Source organism: Balaenoptera borealis (genome assembly GCF_965194805.1).
Source record: "Balaenoptera borealis genome assembly, chromosome: 9".
Taxonomy (NCBI): Eukaryota; Metazoa; Chordata; class Mammalia; order Artiodactyla; family Balaenopteridae; genus Balaenoptera; species Balaenoptera borealis.
Window position 1 is genome coordinate 50,495,655 of NC_138873.1, and position 17,529 is coordinate 50,513,183.

General features: G+C 53.6%; 1 protein-coding gene across 9 annotated transcripts; it reads left to right on the plus strand.

Annotated features, from left to right (window-relative positions):
- The first annotated feature begins 5,792 nt into the window (after nt 1–5,792).
- Nucleotides 5,793–17,407, plus strand: MICAL1 (microtubule associated monooxygenase, calponin and LIM domain containing 1). Of its 9 annotated transcripts, none has more exons than XM_082404716.1 (26): nt 5,793–6,156; nt 6,434–6,597; nt 7,653–7,986; nt 8,080–8,287; nt 8,567–8,671; nt 8,890–8,994; nt 9,095–9,250; nt 9,976–10,076; nt 10,815–11,072; nt 11,326–11,441; nt 11,645–11,771; nt 11,973–12,054; nt 12,648–12,795; nt 13,225–13,430; nt 13,666–13,757; nt 13,881–13,922; nt 14,148–14,231; nt 14,347–14,503; nt 14,817–14,893; nt 15,180–15,450; nt 15,567–15,661; nt 15,928–16,041; nt 16,166–16,259; nt 16,449–16,548; nt 16,662–16,735; nt 17,131–17,407. In XM_082404716.1, the coding sequence occupies exons 3-26, from the start codon at nt 7,729–7,731 to the stop codon at nt 17,277–17,279; spliced, it is 3,219 nt and encodes a 1,072-aa protein (XP_082260842.1). In that variant the 5' UTR covers nt 5,793–6,156; nt 6,434–6,597; nt 7,653–7,728; the 3' UTR covers nt 17,280–17,407. The 9 variants fall into 9 exon arrangements, with proteins under 9 accessions (XP_082260842.1, XP_082260847.1, XP_082260841.1 ...); XM_082404721.1 differs by having other exon boundaries at nt 7,685–7,986; nt 13,225–13,415; nt 13,669–13,757; XM_082404715.1 differs by lacking the exon at nt 6,434–6,597.
- The last annotated feature ends 122 nt before the right edge of the window (nt 17,408–17,529 follow it).

Here is a 17,529-nt window from a genome sequence, read left to right on the forward strand (position 1 = left end):
TGCGTTGGGAGTATGGAGTCTTAACCGCCAGGGTGGTATCCTCAATTTTAAAGTTCAGTGACTGCACCCAAAGGAAATGACATGTACGTAAAAATGTTTCTATTGTGTCTTTGAGAAATTGCTGGCTAATTGTTTCACAACTTATTTTGTACTAAGCTTGCACAATTTAAATACTTGTTTTAACAAGTGCAGAAATACAAATTGTACTTCTTGGGGATTAGTAGAATATTATGCTTTCAGACTGCTGAAACGACCTTGTCACTTTTGAAGGTGAATCTCTGGTTTTCTCTCAGTAGAGGGCTAGCCTTGGGAAGACTTGAGCTCTTGCCATCAAAATGAGCTGTTGTTCTTGTGCTTGGCCCTGTGTTTCTTGAAACTCCTCTTTCTACCTCTCCTCTGTGTATTTTTCTGCATTTGGTTCTTGTGTTGTAAATGTGAGCAACCGGTTAAATGATACTAAGGAATATGAGAGTCTCATTATAGATGCTTACACCTAGGTTTTCATAAATTGGAATAATAACAATATCTGGCACATATTGAGTCTTTACTATAGGCCAGGAGGAAAGCCAGGTATGTTAGGTCTGTATCTTAGGGCTTCTGAAACCTTTTCCATATCACGGTGCACAAAAAAGACTTATACAGTACCCTTCAGTTAGAGGACTCCAGGCACCTCTGGCCATGACTGGCATATTAGTTTGCTAGGTAGGGCTGCTATAACAAATACGACAGACTGGGTGGCCTAAACGACAGAGATTTATTTTCTTACAATTCCGGAAGCTGAAAGTCTGAGATCAAGGTGTTGGCAGGATTGGTTTCTTCTGAGGCCTCCCATCCATCTTTTCCTCCCTGTGTCTTCACATGGGCTTCCTCTGTGTTTGTCCTAATTTCCTTATAAGGACACCACTCATACTGGATTAGGGCTCACCCCGGTGACCGCATTTTAACTTAGTTACCTCTTTAAAGGCACTACCTCCAAACAGTCATATTCTGAGGTACTGGGGGTTAGGACATCAACATGAATTTGGTAGGGGGGACACAATTCAGCCAGTAACAACGGCAGCTGGAGTGAGGTGGGAAGCAGTGTCTGGGACACACCTGTAACCCATTTGCAGCACAATCTTATTTTACTTAATTTTCATGACATTCCTATGAGGTAATATTATTATGCCTATTTTATGGATGAGAACACTGAGGCCCCAACAGATGAAGTCCATTGCCTGAGGTCACACAGTAAGTGGCAGAGCCGGAACTGGGGCACAGGGGTGGCTGCTTCCACCAGATGGGCTTAATACCATCAGCCTTTTGAAACTTTAAGCTGGATTTCTCTTTACATATGATCTGCTTTATGTAATAGAACCTTTTTGACTAAAATTGAGGGTCTGTGTCTGAAATTTTAGCATACAATCATAAACTTTTTACATAGAACAATAATAGTAAAAGTTACAATCTTTCTATAGAAATGCAGTAACTACCATATTAATAATACTCATGTCAGTATTTTACTACTATTCATTTAAAGCTTAATTGAAATTTACCACTTGGCTGAAAGTTACTACTAAAGCGAAAATGCTTTAACTAACCTGAACTTCTGTTTGAACTTTTTTTAAACTTCTGATTGAGGATATTTTATATTTTGGGCAGATTTACTTTATTTTGGTTACCCTTATAAGTACTCAGGTAAAATTTCATCCTCAGTTTCCAAACTAAAATAAGCTTAAACTCTCAAGAATTGAAAGAAAACGCTTTGTCTTGTTTTTGTAAAGCACAGGTTTGGAGGAATTACCTCTAAAAAAAAAAAATCCCCCTTTTGCCTTTTGTAAACAGCAGGTATAAAGGAATGACCTCTAAAAGAAGCTGGAATGTCACTGTGATAGTTTATCTTGCTTTCAAATTCTTTACACATAATTAAGCAACAAACACTTAAGTTGACTGGACTATATGTACATATCACCATTCTCACTGGAAATGTACCAGAGTAGGAGAGCTTTTAGGTAACAAGTTTAGGTAACATTAGCAAGAGATCTTAGCTTTTTTCTTTTTTAATGTAAGTGAAAAATACTACTGTATCCCTTTCTACTACTATGTAGAAAGGGAAAAATTTGAGCAGAGCTCAGGGAACTTCCCCGGTCTTAGAGCATAGATTTATTATTTATTTTGAACTAATATCCATAATATTAGATTTAAAATATGGATTTGAAGATTTTCCAAAAGAATAGTTTGGCTCTTGGTTTTAGTTCATTTGTATTTTATCCTTGTTAGATGAAAAGTTAAACTGAAGCTTCCTTAGGCTAAATTAGGGTTATAAACAAGAATGTTTACATTTTAAAAATCTACCTCTCATAGATAATTCTAGTATGATTAAGTGGCTTCTGGACAGATTTTCCTATAATCTTAATGTCTGAAGTATGAAAGTACTCTCGTAACAAAAATACGGGAAAGTAAACAGATCTTGAACGTATTTGTATTTTTAATCTTTGTCCCTTGTGTTATCTCGGAGTCTATGAAATCATCACACTTTGACTTCTGGGGAAGGTATTTGAATAAAAAGCGGCATATAGAGGATAAAGTTGCAGGGAAGGGTAAGAAAGAATGAGAAACTGAAACTTTCAATTCTCTCACTCTTATCAGCCAAGAGAGAAGGCTGGGAGTCATTCTTGATGGGCCCCTCCTCACCCCCACTCCCAATCCATCATCAAGTTATGTCAGTTTCATCTCAAACTATATTTTGAGTCCATCCACTTCTCAATCCCAACTGCTACACCATCACCATGTCCTCTTGCCTGGACTCCTGCCAAGGCCTGCCTTTCTTCCCCTCCCCCACCCCTTTCTCTGCTGGAAATGGTGATCTATCTGGGCTTAACCACTGTGCCCTTAGCATCAAGCAGAGTGCCTTGCTAAGTGCGTGGATATCATGTTATTAATGCAAATACGATTGTTATCTCTGCTCTGCTTACAATCCTGCAGTTTCCCACTGCACTCAGAATAAAATCCCCAACCCATCTTCCTCTTGGGTCCCTTCCCCATTCTCACTTCCAGCCACACTGTCTTCCTGGCTGTTCCCCAAACATACCCAGCAACTTCCTGCCTTAGGCTTTAAGGCAGGCAGTTTCTCAGGCTTGAAAGGTTTCTGCCCATTACTCTCTGTCTCACTAACGTCTGCACATCTGTCAGAATTCAGTTCAAGTGTCGCTTCCTCACCCTCTAATCCTCCCTGACCCTCTGATCTCAATCAAGCCACACTTTCATATCCGTCCACAGCATGCTACACTTTGGTCTCAGCTGATAATTATTTTTACATTAGGAGCTGTGTCTGCCTGTTTACACTGCAGCCATGGCTCCTGACCCAGGACCATGGCTGTGGTGTTTGAACACGCTGACCTACAGGTGTAAAGTCATATATAGGGTGGCTTAGAACCATCACCTGCAGTGCTAGGGATCTAGTTTCTGACTCCAGGCTCAGGAGATGAAAGGTTAGGAGGTGAAGTAAGGATGGCATTGCAGGAAGACAGAACATGATGTGGATTAGAGGAAAGGGATCCTGTTTTAATGGCTCAGGTTTTTGACCTAGGCCACTGCTGGTGTGATTATTTGCAAAAACATTAGAATGTGATTCTTTTAAAACTTAACCTTTTGTGGAATTCCCTGGCAGTCCAGTGGTTAGGACTCGGCACTTCCACTGCCAAGGCCCTGGGGTTCGATCCCTGGTCAGGGAACTAAGATCCCACAAGCTGTGCCGCATGGCCAAAAAACCACAAACTGACCTTTCATGTATCAACCACTTATTTGACCCAATATGAATTAGCCAGTGTGTTTGTGCCAGTATTTTTAGTTTCATATACACATATAATGTGGATCATGACTCAAATAAGATTCTAATTAAGAAGAGAAACACTTGTAGATAAATAATAATTTATTCTTTTAGTTTTATTAGAGGTCTTTTTTTTTTTTTTTTTTTTGAAGAAAATCTAAATAGAACTTGTTTTGGGCCTTCTGGACTATATACATTTCTTAGAGTCACCAACATTGAACAATAGGATTTTAGAATCAAAATGGGTTGATGAGGTTGAGTAATTAAACTGCCTCCATTTAGATTTAAGACTGAAGCATGGTGGTTGGTGACTTTTCAAGGTTACGTAAGTTTGTGTGAAGCAAAGCTGGCATCTGGCCAGATCTTCTAGGTTACAAACCAATATATTCCCCATTGATCTTTGCTCCACTGTGTATCTTTAATTAACATAAAGTGAAACTCCCAAGCCAGCAGTTTTTTAAGCATTGATGAAGTCATTTATTGTTCTGTGATCTTTTTTAAAGACAAATTTTACCATCTGCCATTCAGAGAGCCACATAACCCTGTTTGGCTGAGCACAAGTCATTGAGTCAAGGGCCAGACCCTGCTGGGCCTCAGCTAATCCACTAAATCAGAGCAGCTGCCTATTTACCATCAGCTAATGAAAGGGAAATGGAGTGATTCTAAAAGCCTGGTAACCCATTCAGACTGGACTTTAGAACCCTTCTTACACTATGTATTTAAATATAGGTGTGTCCAATATTTGGCAAATTGATTTCAAGCCAAATGACTAGTCATACTCAACTAGTCATACTCAAGAGCTAGAATGGGTCCAACTGGGAGGCTGTCCTAGTTTCCTGAGCCTGACCTGGCTGAATTCAGGCCTCTCCTGGCAGAGAGCAGGCATTTCCCCTTCTCTGCCTGCTTCTCAGCTCAAGCTGGGAGCAGTACGAGTATACAGGTCTTACTTGTTCTCAGAGGGTTTCCAGACGAAATGCAAAGTGAGAATAAAGAGAAGGGGAGAGCCATAGGGTACCCAGTTCTTTTCCGTCCCCGGATCTCAAGGGGAGGACCCTCCCATTCATTCCTGTTTTGTTAGTGTTTGTTGTGTCACTTCCTCCAAACAAGAAACAGCTTCTTACGAAGCCAGCCTTTCATTTGTCACGTTGGATCAACACTGGTGTAGTGGAGTCCAGATAGACCTGGGCTCCATACCAGCTCTGCCACTTGCTGTGTAACTTTGTTGCGGGTCACAGAACCTCTGTGACCCTCGGTTTCCTTTTCAGTAAAGTGGGACTCATGTGATCACTGAGATTAAGGTAATATTCATGGTAGATGCTTAACAAATGAGATTGATGTTTTATTAATATTAACTAGTTGAATGACCTTGGAAGAGTGCCTTCACATTCAGCTGTTTCCTTATGGGGAATATGAGGAAGTTGATCCCAAAGGTCTCTCAAGCCCTTTTCAGCACTGACAGCTCTGTGGGTCCTTTCTCCAAGGCATTCTTGAATATTGGGGAACTAGCCTCTCACCCAAACACCCCTCTCATTTCCGCCTGTCTTAGTAGTGGTCTAGTACCCTCACCCCCAAGACCCTCTTGCCCGCTCACTCATGCCGCTGTGGAAGCTGCAGACTGCCGAGTTTCCAGGGCTCTAAATCCGTGCCGGTTGCCCTCAGCCTGGGTCTCTATAGAGGCAGACTGGTTGCAGGGTAGGCGGACCCCGCGCTTGGATCCATCGTGGGGCGCCCGGGCCGTGGATCTCCTGGTAGGAGAGGTGAAGAGGACGCAGATGCTACCTATGGATCCAACAGCTTCTGCAAACTTTTTGCCCAGTCCGAGCGCCCTCTCCGCCCAGTTCTCGGGGGCGGACGCGCAGTACGTACTGCGCAAGGGCGGGTGGCCTCGCCCTCCCGGGAAGCGCTAGCTTTCAGGCGCAGGCTCCGAGATGGAGCCAGAGGCCGCGGGTGCGCAGTAGGGCTCCGGATGCCTCCGACCCGCTTCTCATTGGCCCCCACCAGGCGGGGCCCGGGTCTTCGGCCCTCAAGCGGAAAGCGGCGCCTGCGGTGCCACGCGCTCGGGCACCACCCTGCAGCCATGGGCGGGGCCCTGGCTGCCCCCAGCCGGGAAGCGCCGGGTAATGAGATGCTAATGAGGCGCGAATAAAGCCTCTGCAGGCCGCGTGCCCTTGTGCGGGAGCCCACACCCTGCTAACTCCCCGGCCGGGCGCACCCGGGGCGCAGCCCTGCAATCCCGGCTTTTGGTCCGCGCCTCCTCCACCTCCCTTCTTCCGTCCCCGTCCCCCAACCCGCCGGACTGGGACGCCCGCCTGGCAGGAAGCGGCGCCTACGGGCTCCCGAGCCCCCTGGTAAGTTGTCCAGCTGCGCCAAATGTGCGGCCCCCGCCCGCGGAGGCCCGGGGTAGGAGTAGGGATGCGCCTCCGGGGAAATGTGGCTCGAGGCGCTCCTGAATTCCGCCTGGCCGGTCCGGCCCGTCTCTCTGCACCTCCGCCCTGCTCAGCCCCTCTCCAAACTGTACGGTCTAGAGTGTGAGTACCCCCGACCCCCGCTGCCAGTGGTCCAGCTCCCTCTCCATCCTTCCAGACCGGTCCACCCCTCGCACATTATTTGTCCTGGTGTTTACAGGTTGGGTCGCCCCTCTCCCCACTTCGCCGAGGTCTTCCTCCTTCCCACCCCCCCAAGAGAGACCTTTGCCCTTCTTGACGTTCCGTCCGCCCCCGTCCGGGTGACCTGCGGCGGCGATTTTCATCTCCTGCTTCGGCCTGGCCGCTGGGCTCGGGCAGGGACCGGTGAGGCGACCGAGCAGGGTGAGGGGGATCAGCCCAAGGATCTCCCCCCATCAATGCCACCCACTTTCCCGAACTCCCCCGTGGGCAACCACATCCGCGTCCCCTCTGATTCCTCCGGGTCCCAGCGTGAGAAAGCTCTCTCCAACACCCCTCAAGTTGCGTGGGGGCCCGAGCGAGGGAGAAGGGGACAAAGGGAGGCCTTGTCTCGGGAGATTCCTGGGAGAGCATGCAGGGATGGGGTGGGGTGTCGATGGGAGTGAGAGGAAGCTGGGAGGGGCGAAATCTGCTGCCCTGTCGCCGCCCCCCCCCAAGTCCCCCAACCGTACTGTGGCCCACTGGAGCAGTGGCAAGTCACAAGGGAAGTATTTTGACCACAGTGAGTCAGAAATAGACCCAGTTGTGTGTTACTCAGTCAGATGCAACATCCTGGGGCTGTTCTTGCAGTATTTTGGTGGTGGGAAGTGGAACCTACGGGGTTAGAGACCATCTCCTCCCCGTGGGGAGGCAATGAGCAGTGCTAAGGAGGAGAACTTTGCCCCTGGCATAAGACGCACCCCACACCCAGCGTCGCACTGAATCCATCGAGGGGTGCTGGGCACAGGGAGGCTTGGGGTGAGATGGGGCAGTACATGTGCCTAGCAGCTGGTGTTGCCGGTGTTAGATCTGTCCCTGTCTATACTGCACGGAAAACTCTCTTCCTGGGCACCCTGCCCTCTTGACATCTGAGAAATTCCCTGTGCCCTGCTTCCAGGGCCTCGGGAAGGCAGGGTAAGAATTCCTGTCCCCTGGGCCCCAGAGATGGAGCAGGGCTTGGAGATCCCTGAGCAAGAAGGCTGAGCTGGAGGCTCCCTGGCTTTCCGCGTGCCCTCTGTGCCCAGGACTGCTGATTTTTCATTTCCAAATTTGGCAAGTTTCACTTGGAGTGGAAGGGATAGCAGTTGTCTCTGGAGCAGCTGGCAGAGAGGAGCAGAGCCAATCAGGGTTGGGCCTGGAGCTCCCTGGGGATACCAGACTTTCTTCTCCTCCCCTTCCTTTTCCCTTCCTCCTTTCTCCAGCCTCTTCCCTTCTCCTCCTTCCTTCTCTCCAGCAGCCACGTGCCCCTGCCCCTCCCTGGGAGCCCCAGAGGTCTCCATGGCCTCACCCACCTCCACCAACCCAGCGCATGCCCACTTCGAGAGCGTCCTGCAGGCCCAGCTGTGCCAGGATGTGCTGAGCAGCTTCCAGGGGCTATGCAGGGCCCTGGGGCTGGAGCCCGGTGGGGGGCTGCCCCAGTACCACAAAATCAAGGCCCAGCTCAACTACTGGAGTGCCAAGTCACTGTGGGCCAAGCTGGACAAGAGAGCAAGCCAGCCTGTCTACCAGCAGGGCCAGGCCTGCACCAGCACCAAAGTGGGTACACGGTGCCTGGGACGGGGCTTGGAGAGTGGGGGGAGTCAGAGGAGGGGCCAGATGCCATGCCGATGCTGCCTTGTGTGTTCGCAGTGCCTGGTGGTGGGTGCCGGACCTTGTGGGCTGCGGGCTGCTGTGGAGCTGGCGATGCTTGGGGCCCGGGTGGTGCTGGTGGAAAAGCGCACCAAGTTCTCTCGCCACAACGTGCTCCACCTCTGGCCCTTCACCATCCATGACCTTCGGGCACTCGGCGCCAAGAAGTTCTATGGGCGCTTCTGCACAGGCTCCCTGGACCACATCAGTGAGCACCATGTGGTGGCCTGGAGGGGCGGGTGAGCCTGGGCCTAGAGACAGGCCAGTGGAGGGGGTCGGGGGGCTGCTGCTGGGCCGGCAAAGAGGCAGGGTGGATAAGATTCACTTCAGCCAGGAGGCTTTCAGGACTCAGGGCCCTCACCTGTAGAATGGGCAGTTGGACTGAGTGATCTCTAAGACTTTCTCCGGCTCTGACCAGGTACACACTGGTGCTTGGGAAGGCTGGGGGGACCTGGGGTCCCTGTTCCTAATGTCCTCTCCCTTCCAGGCATCCGGCAACTTCAGCTGCTTTTGTTGAAAGTGGCATTACTGCTGGGGGTGGAAATTCACTGGGGTGTCACTTTCACTGGCCTTCAGCCCCCTCCCAGAAAGGGTAAGTACTTTGCTGCTCCTGAGGACCCCCAAGTATTTCTTTCCTTACCTACTTTCCATGGCTGTTGTGAAGGTGTAATTTGATAGACAGTGTGTCATTGCTTTCTAAACCATAAAACCCTTTAAACGTTTATTTAATTATTTCACTGGATTGTCCTGGGAATACAGGGGCCCCTTCAGATTTCCACACCTTTGTGCCACTCACACCCTCTGCCCCAGGGAGTGGTTGGCGTGCCCAGCTCCAGCCCAGCCCCCCAGCCCAACTGGCCAACTATGAATTTGATGTCCTCATCTCTGCAGCTGGAGGTAAATTCGTCCCTGAAGGTGAGTGATCCCTTCCCTCGAAGAACCCAGCATCTTGAGCTCCTTGATGGCTGTTACACCCATCCTCCTCCTGCCACCACCCCCCTGTCCCCACCTCTAGGCTTCACAGTGCGGGAAATGCGTGGCAAACTGGCCATTGGCATCACGGCCAACTTTGTGAACAGGCGCACCGTGGAAGAGACACAGGTGCCCGAGATCAGCGGCGTGGCCAGAATTTACAACCAGAGCTTCTTCCAGAGCCTGCTGAAAGTCACAGGTCAGGACCCCCCTCACAGGGTTTCCCCTCCTCGTGCCTGACTGTGGCCTGCCTCCCACCTCTCCCTCTCAGACCTGTCTGCAGTCCAAGGAATCTCGTACTTTTCCATCTTTGTGGTCTTGGCAGCAAAGAACCTGAGCCCCCAGGGATTCAGCAGCCACAGCCCCACTCGGCCACCCAGCATGACAAGTCTTAGAAATCTCTTGCAAAGTGCATGGGATTTTGCTTTGTGCTTCTTTACATATGCTTTAATATAAAAATGCTATATAACCTGCTGAATAAAAAATAAATAAAACAAAATTCGAAAATTCAAAAAAACCAAACCAAAACAAAGCGCTGCATATTCAAAATGAAAGTGGTACTTCCAGAAGATGCCCTATGCTTACTTTGGCTTCGCACTGCCACGCCTCCCGGAGTGCGCACATACCAGTCAGAGAAGCCAGGCTGTCCTCTGCAAGCCTGTGGATTATGTGGTGCACGTCTCCCAGCTGCCACCCCACCCAAGTTTCTAACTTTGCTCCACACCTTTAGGCCCCCTGGGCCTGGGACAGATGGTCCACTGTGCCACCGGAACTCATGGGCCCCCCTGTGTGTGTGGGTGGAGGTGCCGCTGCAGGCTGAGCTGTGATCCCAGCTCTCAGAGGTCAAGCATGGCTGGGGTATTTGGAGAGGTGACACATGATGAGGAGGAGGCATATCCCTTGCACCCTGCCCTGTCCCCACAGGCATTGATCTGGAGAACATCGTGTACTACAAGGATGACACCCACTACTTTGTGATGACAGCCAAGAAGCAGTGCCTGCTACGGCTGGGGGTGCTGCGTCAGGTGGGGCCTGGGCCCAGGCAGGGAGGGGTGGGTGGGGGGCCCTGGGAGGTAGGGGCCAGGCCTGGACACAGTCTGCCCCTGGGTGTGGAGGGAGTCCATCCTCTCTGCGATGGCACTTCCTCCACCTCAATAAGCTCTTCTCCCCTGGGACTTACGTGGCAACCTGAATCATATTCTGGGCTAAACACCTTATACCAGCCACGGGACTACACAATGTAAGCTCCATGAGGGCAGGGGTTTTGTCCGTCTCTTGTTTGCTGATGATTCCCAGTGCCTAGAATGGTGCCTGCTATGTAGTAGCACCCTGAAAGGATTTGCTTGAATGAACTAGTTGAACATCTACTATGTGATAGGTACTTTGTTGAGAGCTTTATGTTCATTTTCTCACCTAATCCACATGAGTACCTTGAGGAGTTAGGTACGTCATCTCTAAATGATGGGGAAACAGGCTCTGAGAAGTTCAGTGACTTGTCCAAAGCAGGTGTATGGTAACAGTAATGATACTGGGTCTTGGAGGCAGGGTGGGACCTGGGACCCCCAGCGAGCGGCAGGCTGAGAGTTGAGGACGGGGCTCGAGCATGAGAGGCTGGACGTTCAAATTCTCCTCCCAGCTCATCCTTCAACTGCTGTGTAGTCTGGGGAAGCCCGTTATTGGGGCCTTAGGATGTGTACCTTCTACACCTACGGGGACGTGATGGCCCAACTGACCCTGCTGGTTCTGATCTGTTGGCCACATAGGACTGGCCAGAGACCGACCGGCTGCTGGGCAGTGCCAATGTGGTGCCCGAGGCTTTGCAGCGCTTTGCTCGGGCAGCTGCCGACTTCGCCACCCATGGCAAGCTCGGGAAGCTGGAGTTTGCCCAGGATGCCCACGGGCGGCCCGACGTCTCTGCCTTTGACTTCACAAGCATGATGCGGGCAGAGAGCTCTGCTCGGGTGCAGGAGAAACATGGCGCCCGCCTGCTGCTGGGGCTGGTTGGGGACTGCCTGGTGGAGGTGAGGGGTCAGTGTCCCCTGACTGGGGAGGGGCTCTCCGGACCCCTTGTGAGGAGGCCCAGGGGTTCCCTGGCTGGGGGAGGAAGCAGCCTCGTGGGAAGGAGGGGGTATAAAAAGGTCTGCTGCTTGTAAGGAGGAGCAGAGGGTGGCTTGCTGTGTCAGGGCCCCCTCTGCTATGGCCCTGGGGTCATCTGGGCGTGGACACCCTTCTTGGACTCTCTCTGAGCTGTTTCCTGTCCTTCTGCCCCTGCAGCCCTTCTGGCCCCTGGGCACTGGAGTGGCCCGGGGCTTCTTGGCAGCCTTTGATGCCGCCTGGATGGTGAAGCGCTGGGCAGAGGGCGCTGGGCCCCTAGAGGTGTTGGCAGAGAGGTGAGGCCTGAGTTGGGGAGTTGGGGGGCGGGGTGGGGGCAGGGCTGGATATAGGACAAGAGTCAGGAGTAAGGTCAGGGATGCTGGCTGAGTAGATGGGGGCGTAGGGAAAAGAGAACGAAAGAAAGGCCTGGCACTTCTGGAGGGGTGGGTGCTGATGGTGCCCTCCCACGTGTGCCCGTCCCCTGCCCTCATCTCCCCAGAGAGAGCTTGTACCAGCTCCTGTCACAGACATCCCCAGAAAACATGCACCGCAATGTGGCCCAATATGGGCTGGACCCAGCCTCCCGCTATCCCAACCTGAACCTCCGGGCCGTGACCCCCAGTCAGGTCAGAACCCCTGGCACCGCCCGCCAAGACTTCCCAGGTCAGCTTCTGCACCCCAGGTCAGGCCTTCCCTCCTGTGGTCTGCCCAGTCCCTGCCCTGTGGGTGAGTCCCACCCAGGCAGCCCCTCCCCCATGGACTGGGGCGGGTGGGGGGGGTGGGGGGTGTGGTCCGCCTGCCTGGAGACCTGAGAGGGGCTGCCTTAGGTACGAGACCTGTATGATGTGGAGGCCAAGGAGCCTGCGCGGAGAGTGAGTGACAAGACAGACTCAGGAAAGCCGGCCACTGGTGAGTAGGCCTTCCTCCGGGGCCACGTCCAAAATATTTACCAAGCAGCGAGGCACAAGCACCAGTGATCAGAGCAGTGGTAGCCGCTGGCGGCAGGGAGCAGGGTGCTGGAGCACTGCTGGGCAGTGGGGATGTTTGGGGCCTCCTGGAGCGTGCAGGGCAGTGGGGTGCTCAGCAGCAGCCATTTGCCAACTTGTGTGGAGTATTTCAGCACTTCAGCAGCCACTGTAACGCAACAGCTGGATGGCAGCCGAGCTGCGCTGTTCTCAGCTGTTCTGCCCCTTCCCGCCTTGCAGACCCCAAACCTGCCTCTCCTTTTAGTCTCTGGGCCTCCCTTGCCCCTCACCTCATAGCCTGCTGCCCTCTCTGTGGCCAGCAGTGGTTTCACTCTATTCATTCCCCTACTTTATTGCCAGAAAGATTTTTTCAAATGAGAAAACTGGGATGAAGGAGGTGCTGCTGACAGTGAGTGTTAGGCTGGTGCCCAGTAGGCGTGGGTCCTGCTTCCCCCTCCCATATAGACCCCGCACCCAGCAGCTGGGCTCTCTCTGCGGGCCCCGGTGCCTTCAGTACAGCGCAGCTTCCTCTCCCAGGGTCGGTGGCCACCCAGGAGGAGCTGCTACACTGGTGCCAGGAGCAGACGGCTGGTTACCCAGGGGTCCATGTCACCAACCTGTCTTCCTCCTGGGCGGATGGGCTGGCTCTGTGTGCCCTCGTGCACCGGCTGCGGCCCGGCCTACTGTGAGTCAGGAATTGGGCTTGGGGGTCCGTGATAGCCCATCCCTCTCATGCCTCTGCCCCTCCCTCTCCAGGCAGTGTGGAATGGTGGGCAGTCACTGTGTAGGAGTTAGCACACCCAGCTGCGTCCCAGGCCACCCCTTGCTAATAATCCTGCTCTAGTCACTTCGCTTCCCTAGAGATAGATTTCCCACCTGACTCTGCCTGCCCATGAGAATCAAATGCATTCAATACGGAGAGTTTTGTGAATGGTAGAAGCCCCCCAAGGCCAGATGCTGTTGTCATTGGGGGGGTGGCGTTATGTAGCACAGAGAATAAAAAACCCTTTATGCCCTCTCCTCCCTTTCCCGATGTCCCTCCCCTACTGCTCTCTCCCCCTTCCGTGGGGCAAGTTCTGGTCTCCCACTGGCCTTTCTCCCTGATGCCCCACAGGGAACCCTCAGAGCTGCAGGGAGTCGGGGCTCTGGAAGCGACTTCTTGGGCGCTGAAGATGGCAGAGCATGAGCTGGGCATCACGCCCGTGTTGTCCGCACAGGCAATGGTGGCAGGGAATGACCCACTGGGCCTCATTGCCTACCTCAGCCACTTCCATAGTGCCTTCAAGAGCACACCTCACAACCCAGGTGAACCGGAGGCGGGTAGGATGGGGTGGGGTGAAGAGGGAGAGTGAGTGAGTGAGTGAGTGAGTGAGTGAGTGAGTGAGTGAGTGTGTGTGTGTGTGTGTGTGTGTGTGTGTGTGTGTGTGCGCGCGCGCGCGCGCGCCCGTGTGTGCCCTCTAAGGGACAGCCTGGGATTTCCTTTATCCTTCTGGGCTGGCACATAGCTGTCTGTTCTGGGGGTACAGTATCAGCCCATCTACCCTGATTCTCCCAGCAGGCCCAGTCAACCAAGGCTCCTCGGGCACCGCCAGCGCTGTACTGTTCCTTGGCAAACTGCAGAGGACCCTGCAACGGACCCGGGTCCAGGTGGGGAGTTTGGGTGGGGTTGGCCTGGGCAGTGGGTTCCTTGTGGGGATCCCTGGGGTGATGAGGATGTCCAGAATGGGGGAAGGGGAGAACTGGAGGCTCAGAACGTAGGACTTCTTGCAGGGAAACGGGGAGGATGCTGGTGGCAAGAAGCCTCGCGTGGAGGTAAATGCACACAGGGGCCGGACAGTCCCTTCTCTGAGGTACTCTTTCCCATGTCCTGTCCCCCCAGGCCTTGCTCGCCACCCCAGCTCCTTGTAACCCCCCCATCCAGTCTCGCTTCCTAGTCTCACTCCCTTTCCCTTCCAGTCCTTTCTGTTCATCTGTACACATGGACTCCCCAGCTGATCCTGCCCCTCTACCTCTGGGCCTGAGCACTTACCTTTTTAGGTAGAGGCTGAGACCCCAAGTACTGAGGAGCCACCTGTCCCAGAGCCTGATGTACCAGTGACACCCGCATCCCAATACCAGGAGGTGAGAACAGGGGCCCTGTCTGCAGGCAGAGGCCTTGGAAGGGCAGGGAGGGGAAGGGAAAAACCTGGCAGCTGCCTTGGACTCCAGCTGACCTGCGGCCTGGGGGTTGGTGCAGGCCAGTGCCGAGGATCTGTGTGCACTGTGTGGGGAACACCTCTATATCCTGGAACGCCTCTGTGCCAATGGCCGTTTCTTCCACCGGAGCTGCTTCCGTTGCCATATCTGTGAGGCCACATTATGGCCAAGTGGCTACGGGCAGCACCCAGGAGATGGTGAGTGGGCCTGGGAGGCATTCAGAGGGACTCTGGGTCTGGCCCTGCTTGGGGGGGCCAGGAGCTTGAAGGTGGAGGGGAACCGGGGTGCTGGGCGTGAGGTAGAAACAGGCTGAAGATGACACTTTCTTCTCCTGAGCTCCGTCTCCTCTGTTCCCTCCAAAGCCCCAAATGGGTTCTGAGAAGCCAGGAGGCTGGTATAAATTAATCAGCCAATGCAGAGGCCTGTCACCCCCACCTTCCCTGATAAACTGAACATCTGGTCACCGGGCTGCCTACATCTGATGGCTCCTCCCCTCTCCCGCCTTCCCAGGACATTTCTACTGCCTCCAGCACCTGCCCCAGCCAGGCCACAAAGAGGATAGCAGCGACAGAGGCCCTGAGAGTCAGGTAAAAGCTGCGGAAGTGTGGGATGGCGGGTGGGAAAGAGGAAAGGGCTCTCTAAGCCCGAGGCTTTGCTGGGGGTAACTGAATGTTCTCCACTACAGTGTAAACGGCATGATGGCAGGGATCTCTGTCCTGTCTTATTGATGAATCCCAAGTATCTAGAACACTGCCTAACACTGTTCAGTAGACGGCATAAATGAATGAACGCCAGGGCCCACATCTGTCTCAAGGGGCTGCCTCAACCCACACTGGGCAGGTCACTGACCAGAGCATATGGTGGCTCTTCTAGGACCTTCCCATACACAGTGAGAATAACATGCCATCACGCCCCTCGATTCCCGTGGCCCCCCAGGAGGGGACCAGCCCTGTCCCAAGCCAGCCCACCCGTCGGCTGATCCGCCTCTCCAGCCCAGAACGCCAGCGGTTATCCTCCCTTCATCTCACCCCTGACCCGGAAATGGAGGCTCCACCCAAGCCCCCCCGAAGCTGCTCCGTCTTGGCCCGCCAGGCCCTAGAGGGAAGCTTTGTGGGCTGGGGAATGCCAGTCCAGAGCCCTCAAGGTAGCTGCTGGCCCAGGGTGGGGATGGGCGGGTGGTATTCGGATTCTTGGACAGGGATGTGGGGAATGGGGAGGGAGGTCCTGGGGATCTCAGCCTATGTCCACTTCTCTGCTCAGTTCTTGTGGCCGTGGAGGAGGAGGAAGAAGAGAGTCCCTGCTCCAGTGACGAGGAAGCAGAGGAAGACGTGCCGTTGGACTCAGACACGGAACAGGTGAGTGGGAGGAACCTGGCCACCTATTCTGCCCAAGCCAGCATGCATCCACTAAACATACCCCGGCCCCTGCCCGGGAGAAACCCACAGCACCCAACCTCTTCTGAGCCCAAATGTCTCTGAATGTCTTCTCACCCAGTCTGACGCTTTCATGTCTCTAGGCCTCCACCTTTTCTATCAGAATGTATCCCACTTCCAGCCCAGGGTCTTTCTGGTCCCTTTCAAATGGAGCTTTCCCAACCCCTCTCCACGTGACCCTGTCATAGGTTCTGTGGAGCTTGGCTAAGAACTCAGGCACCATGAACAGTTACCCAACATGGCGTCGGACTCTGCTGCGCCGTGCTAAGGAGGAGGAGATGAAGCGGTTCTGCAAGGCTCAGGTGTGGCCTAGGGGTTCCCGGACGTTCTAACGGGATCAGAGTTCTGAGACTGGGTATCAGAGCTCCTCCGGGACTCTGTTATGGAGCAGTCCGCAGACTCCTGGGCCTCCTGTCTTGTACTCAGGCCATCCAACGGCGACAAAATGAGATCGAGGCTGCTCTGAGGGAGCTGGAGGCCAAGGGCACGGAGCTGGAGCTGGCTTTGAGGAGCCGGGGCAGTGAGTGAAGATGGGGAGGATAAGCGAGCCTAGGACACCTCTGCCTTCTGGCCCTGTGTTCCACCCCCAGCGACCCCCCCCCCCCAAACACTACCAGGCTGTGGCCCACAGCAGGTTCTGCTCCTCATGCCGTGATTCCTGTGACCCTGGTTAGAGGCCTGACTGGCCCCTCTTCTTCCTTCTTGTCAGGTTCCCCCGAACAGCAAAAGGCACTATGGCTAGAACAGTTGCTACAGCTTGTTCAGAAGAAAAACAGCCTGGTGGCCGAGGAGGCTGAGCTCATGATCACGTAAGGGGTGTCGGAGTTGGGGCGTGGGGGACGATGGCGTGTGAGCCAGGCCCCACAGCCAGGTCTTCGGTCACCCTAGACACCTGTGCCTTTTCTATCCCTGCCCCCCACAGGGTGCAGGAGCTGAACTTGGAGGAGAAACAGTGGCAGCTGGACCAAGAACTGCGAACCTACATGAACCAGGAAGGTAGGTGGGATGTGGGGAGAGGCTGGTACTTGCACAAGCCTCGTGATCTCAGATACTGCCCAGGCAACAGTCCTCTAGTCTGAGCACCTCTGAGGCTGAACTGCCTTCTGAATTGCTTCTTGAACTGGAGGAAGGCAGAGGATGGGGCTCCAGGCCCACATTCCGCACCTTCAGTTCAATCACAGCTGCACAATTGGGCTTTTACACAAGATTCCTTTGAAAGTGGTGTTGCTGCTAAACAAACAATGCTAGAAAACCATGAGTGTTGATAAACCAAATTCAGAGTGGGAAACAGCTGGGGTTGTAGAAGTCACACAAGCCGGGATTAGGTTGTGCCTCTCCTGCCGCCCTCCCCGTTCTCTGTTCTCTAAGTAAGTTTCACCTCCTCCCTTCAGAAGCCCTAAAGACAGCTGCCGACCAGCAGGCTGAGGACGAGGTCCTGAGGAAGCTAGTGGACGTGGTGAACCAGCGAGATGCCCTCATTCGCTTCCAGGAGGAGCGCAGGCTCAGTGAGCTGCCCTCGGGGCCAGGGCCCCAGGGCTAGAAGAGGGTAGGTTGCCTGTCTTCTCCTCTGCAAGGAAGACTGCCTCACCCCAGGCCAGTGCCACCCTGTTCGTTGGGGCTGCCTGGGAGAGGCCTCACTGTTTACAATAAAAAAGCTTCTGCCGTAAACAGGACTTTGGCTACCTACAGGGGGGAGGTGGGGGAGGTGGGGGAGTGTGCAGGGAGGGCAGCTGTGTAGGAGCCTGAAGGTCTACACTGTGACAATCACACCGACCCTTGGCCCCAATCAC

Excerpts from the sequence above, each read along its gene's own strand:
- MICAL1 (XM_082404716.1), top strand. The coding sequence starts at position 7,729 with ATGGCCTCACCCACCTCCACCAACCCAGCGCATGCCCACTTCGAGAGC. Across the intron at positions 11,442-11,644 it reads CTAGAGGTGTTGGCAGAGAG|AGAGAGCTTGTACCAGCTCC; the intron begins GTGAGGCCTGAG and ends TCATCTCCCCAG. Across the intron at positions 14,504-14,816 it reads CGGGCAGCACCCAGGAGATG|GACATTTCTACTGCCTCCAG; the intron begins GTGAGTGGGCCT and ends CCGCCTTCCCAG.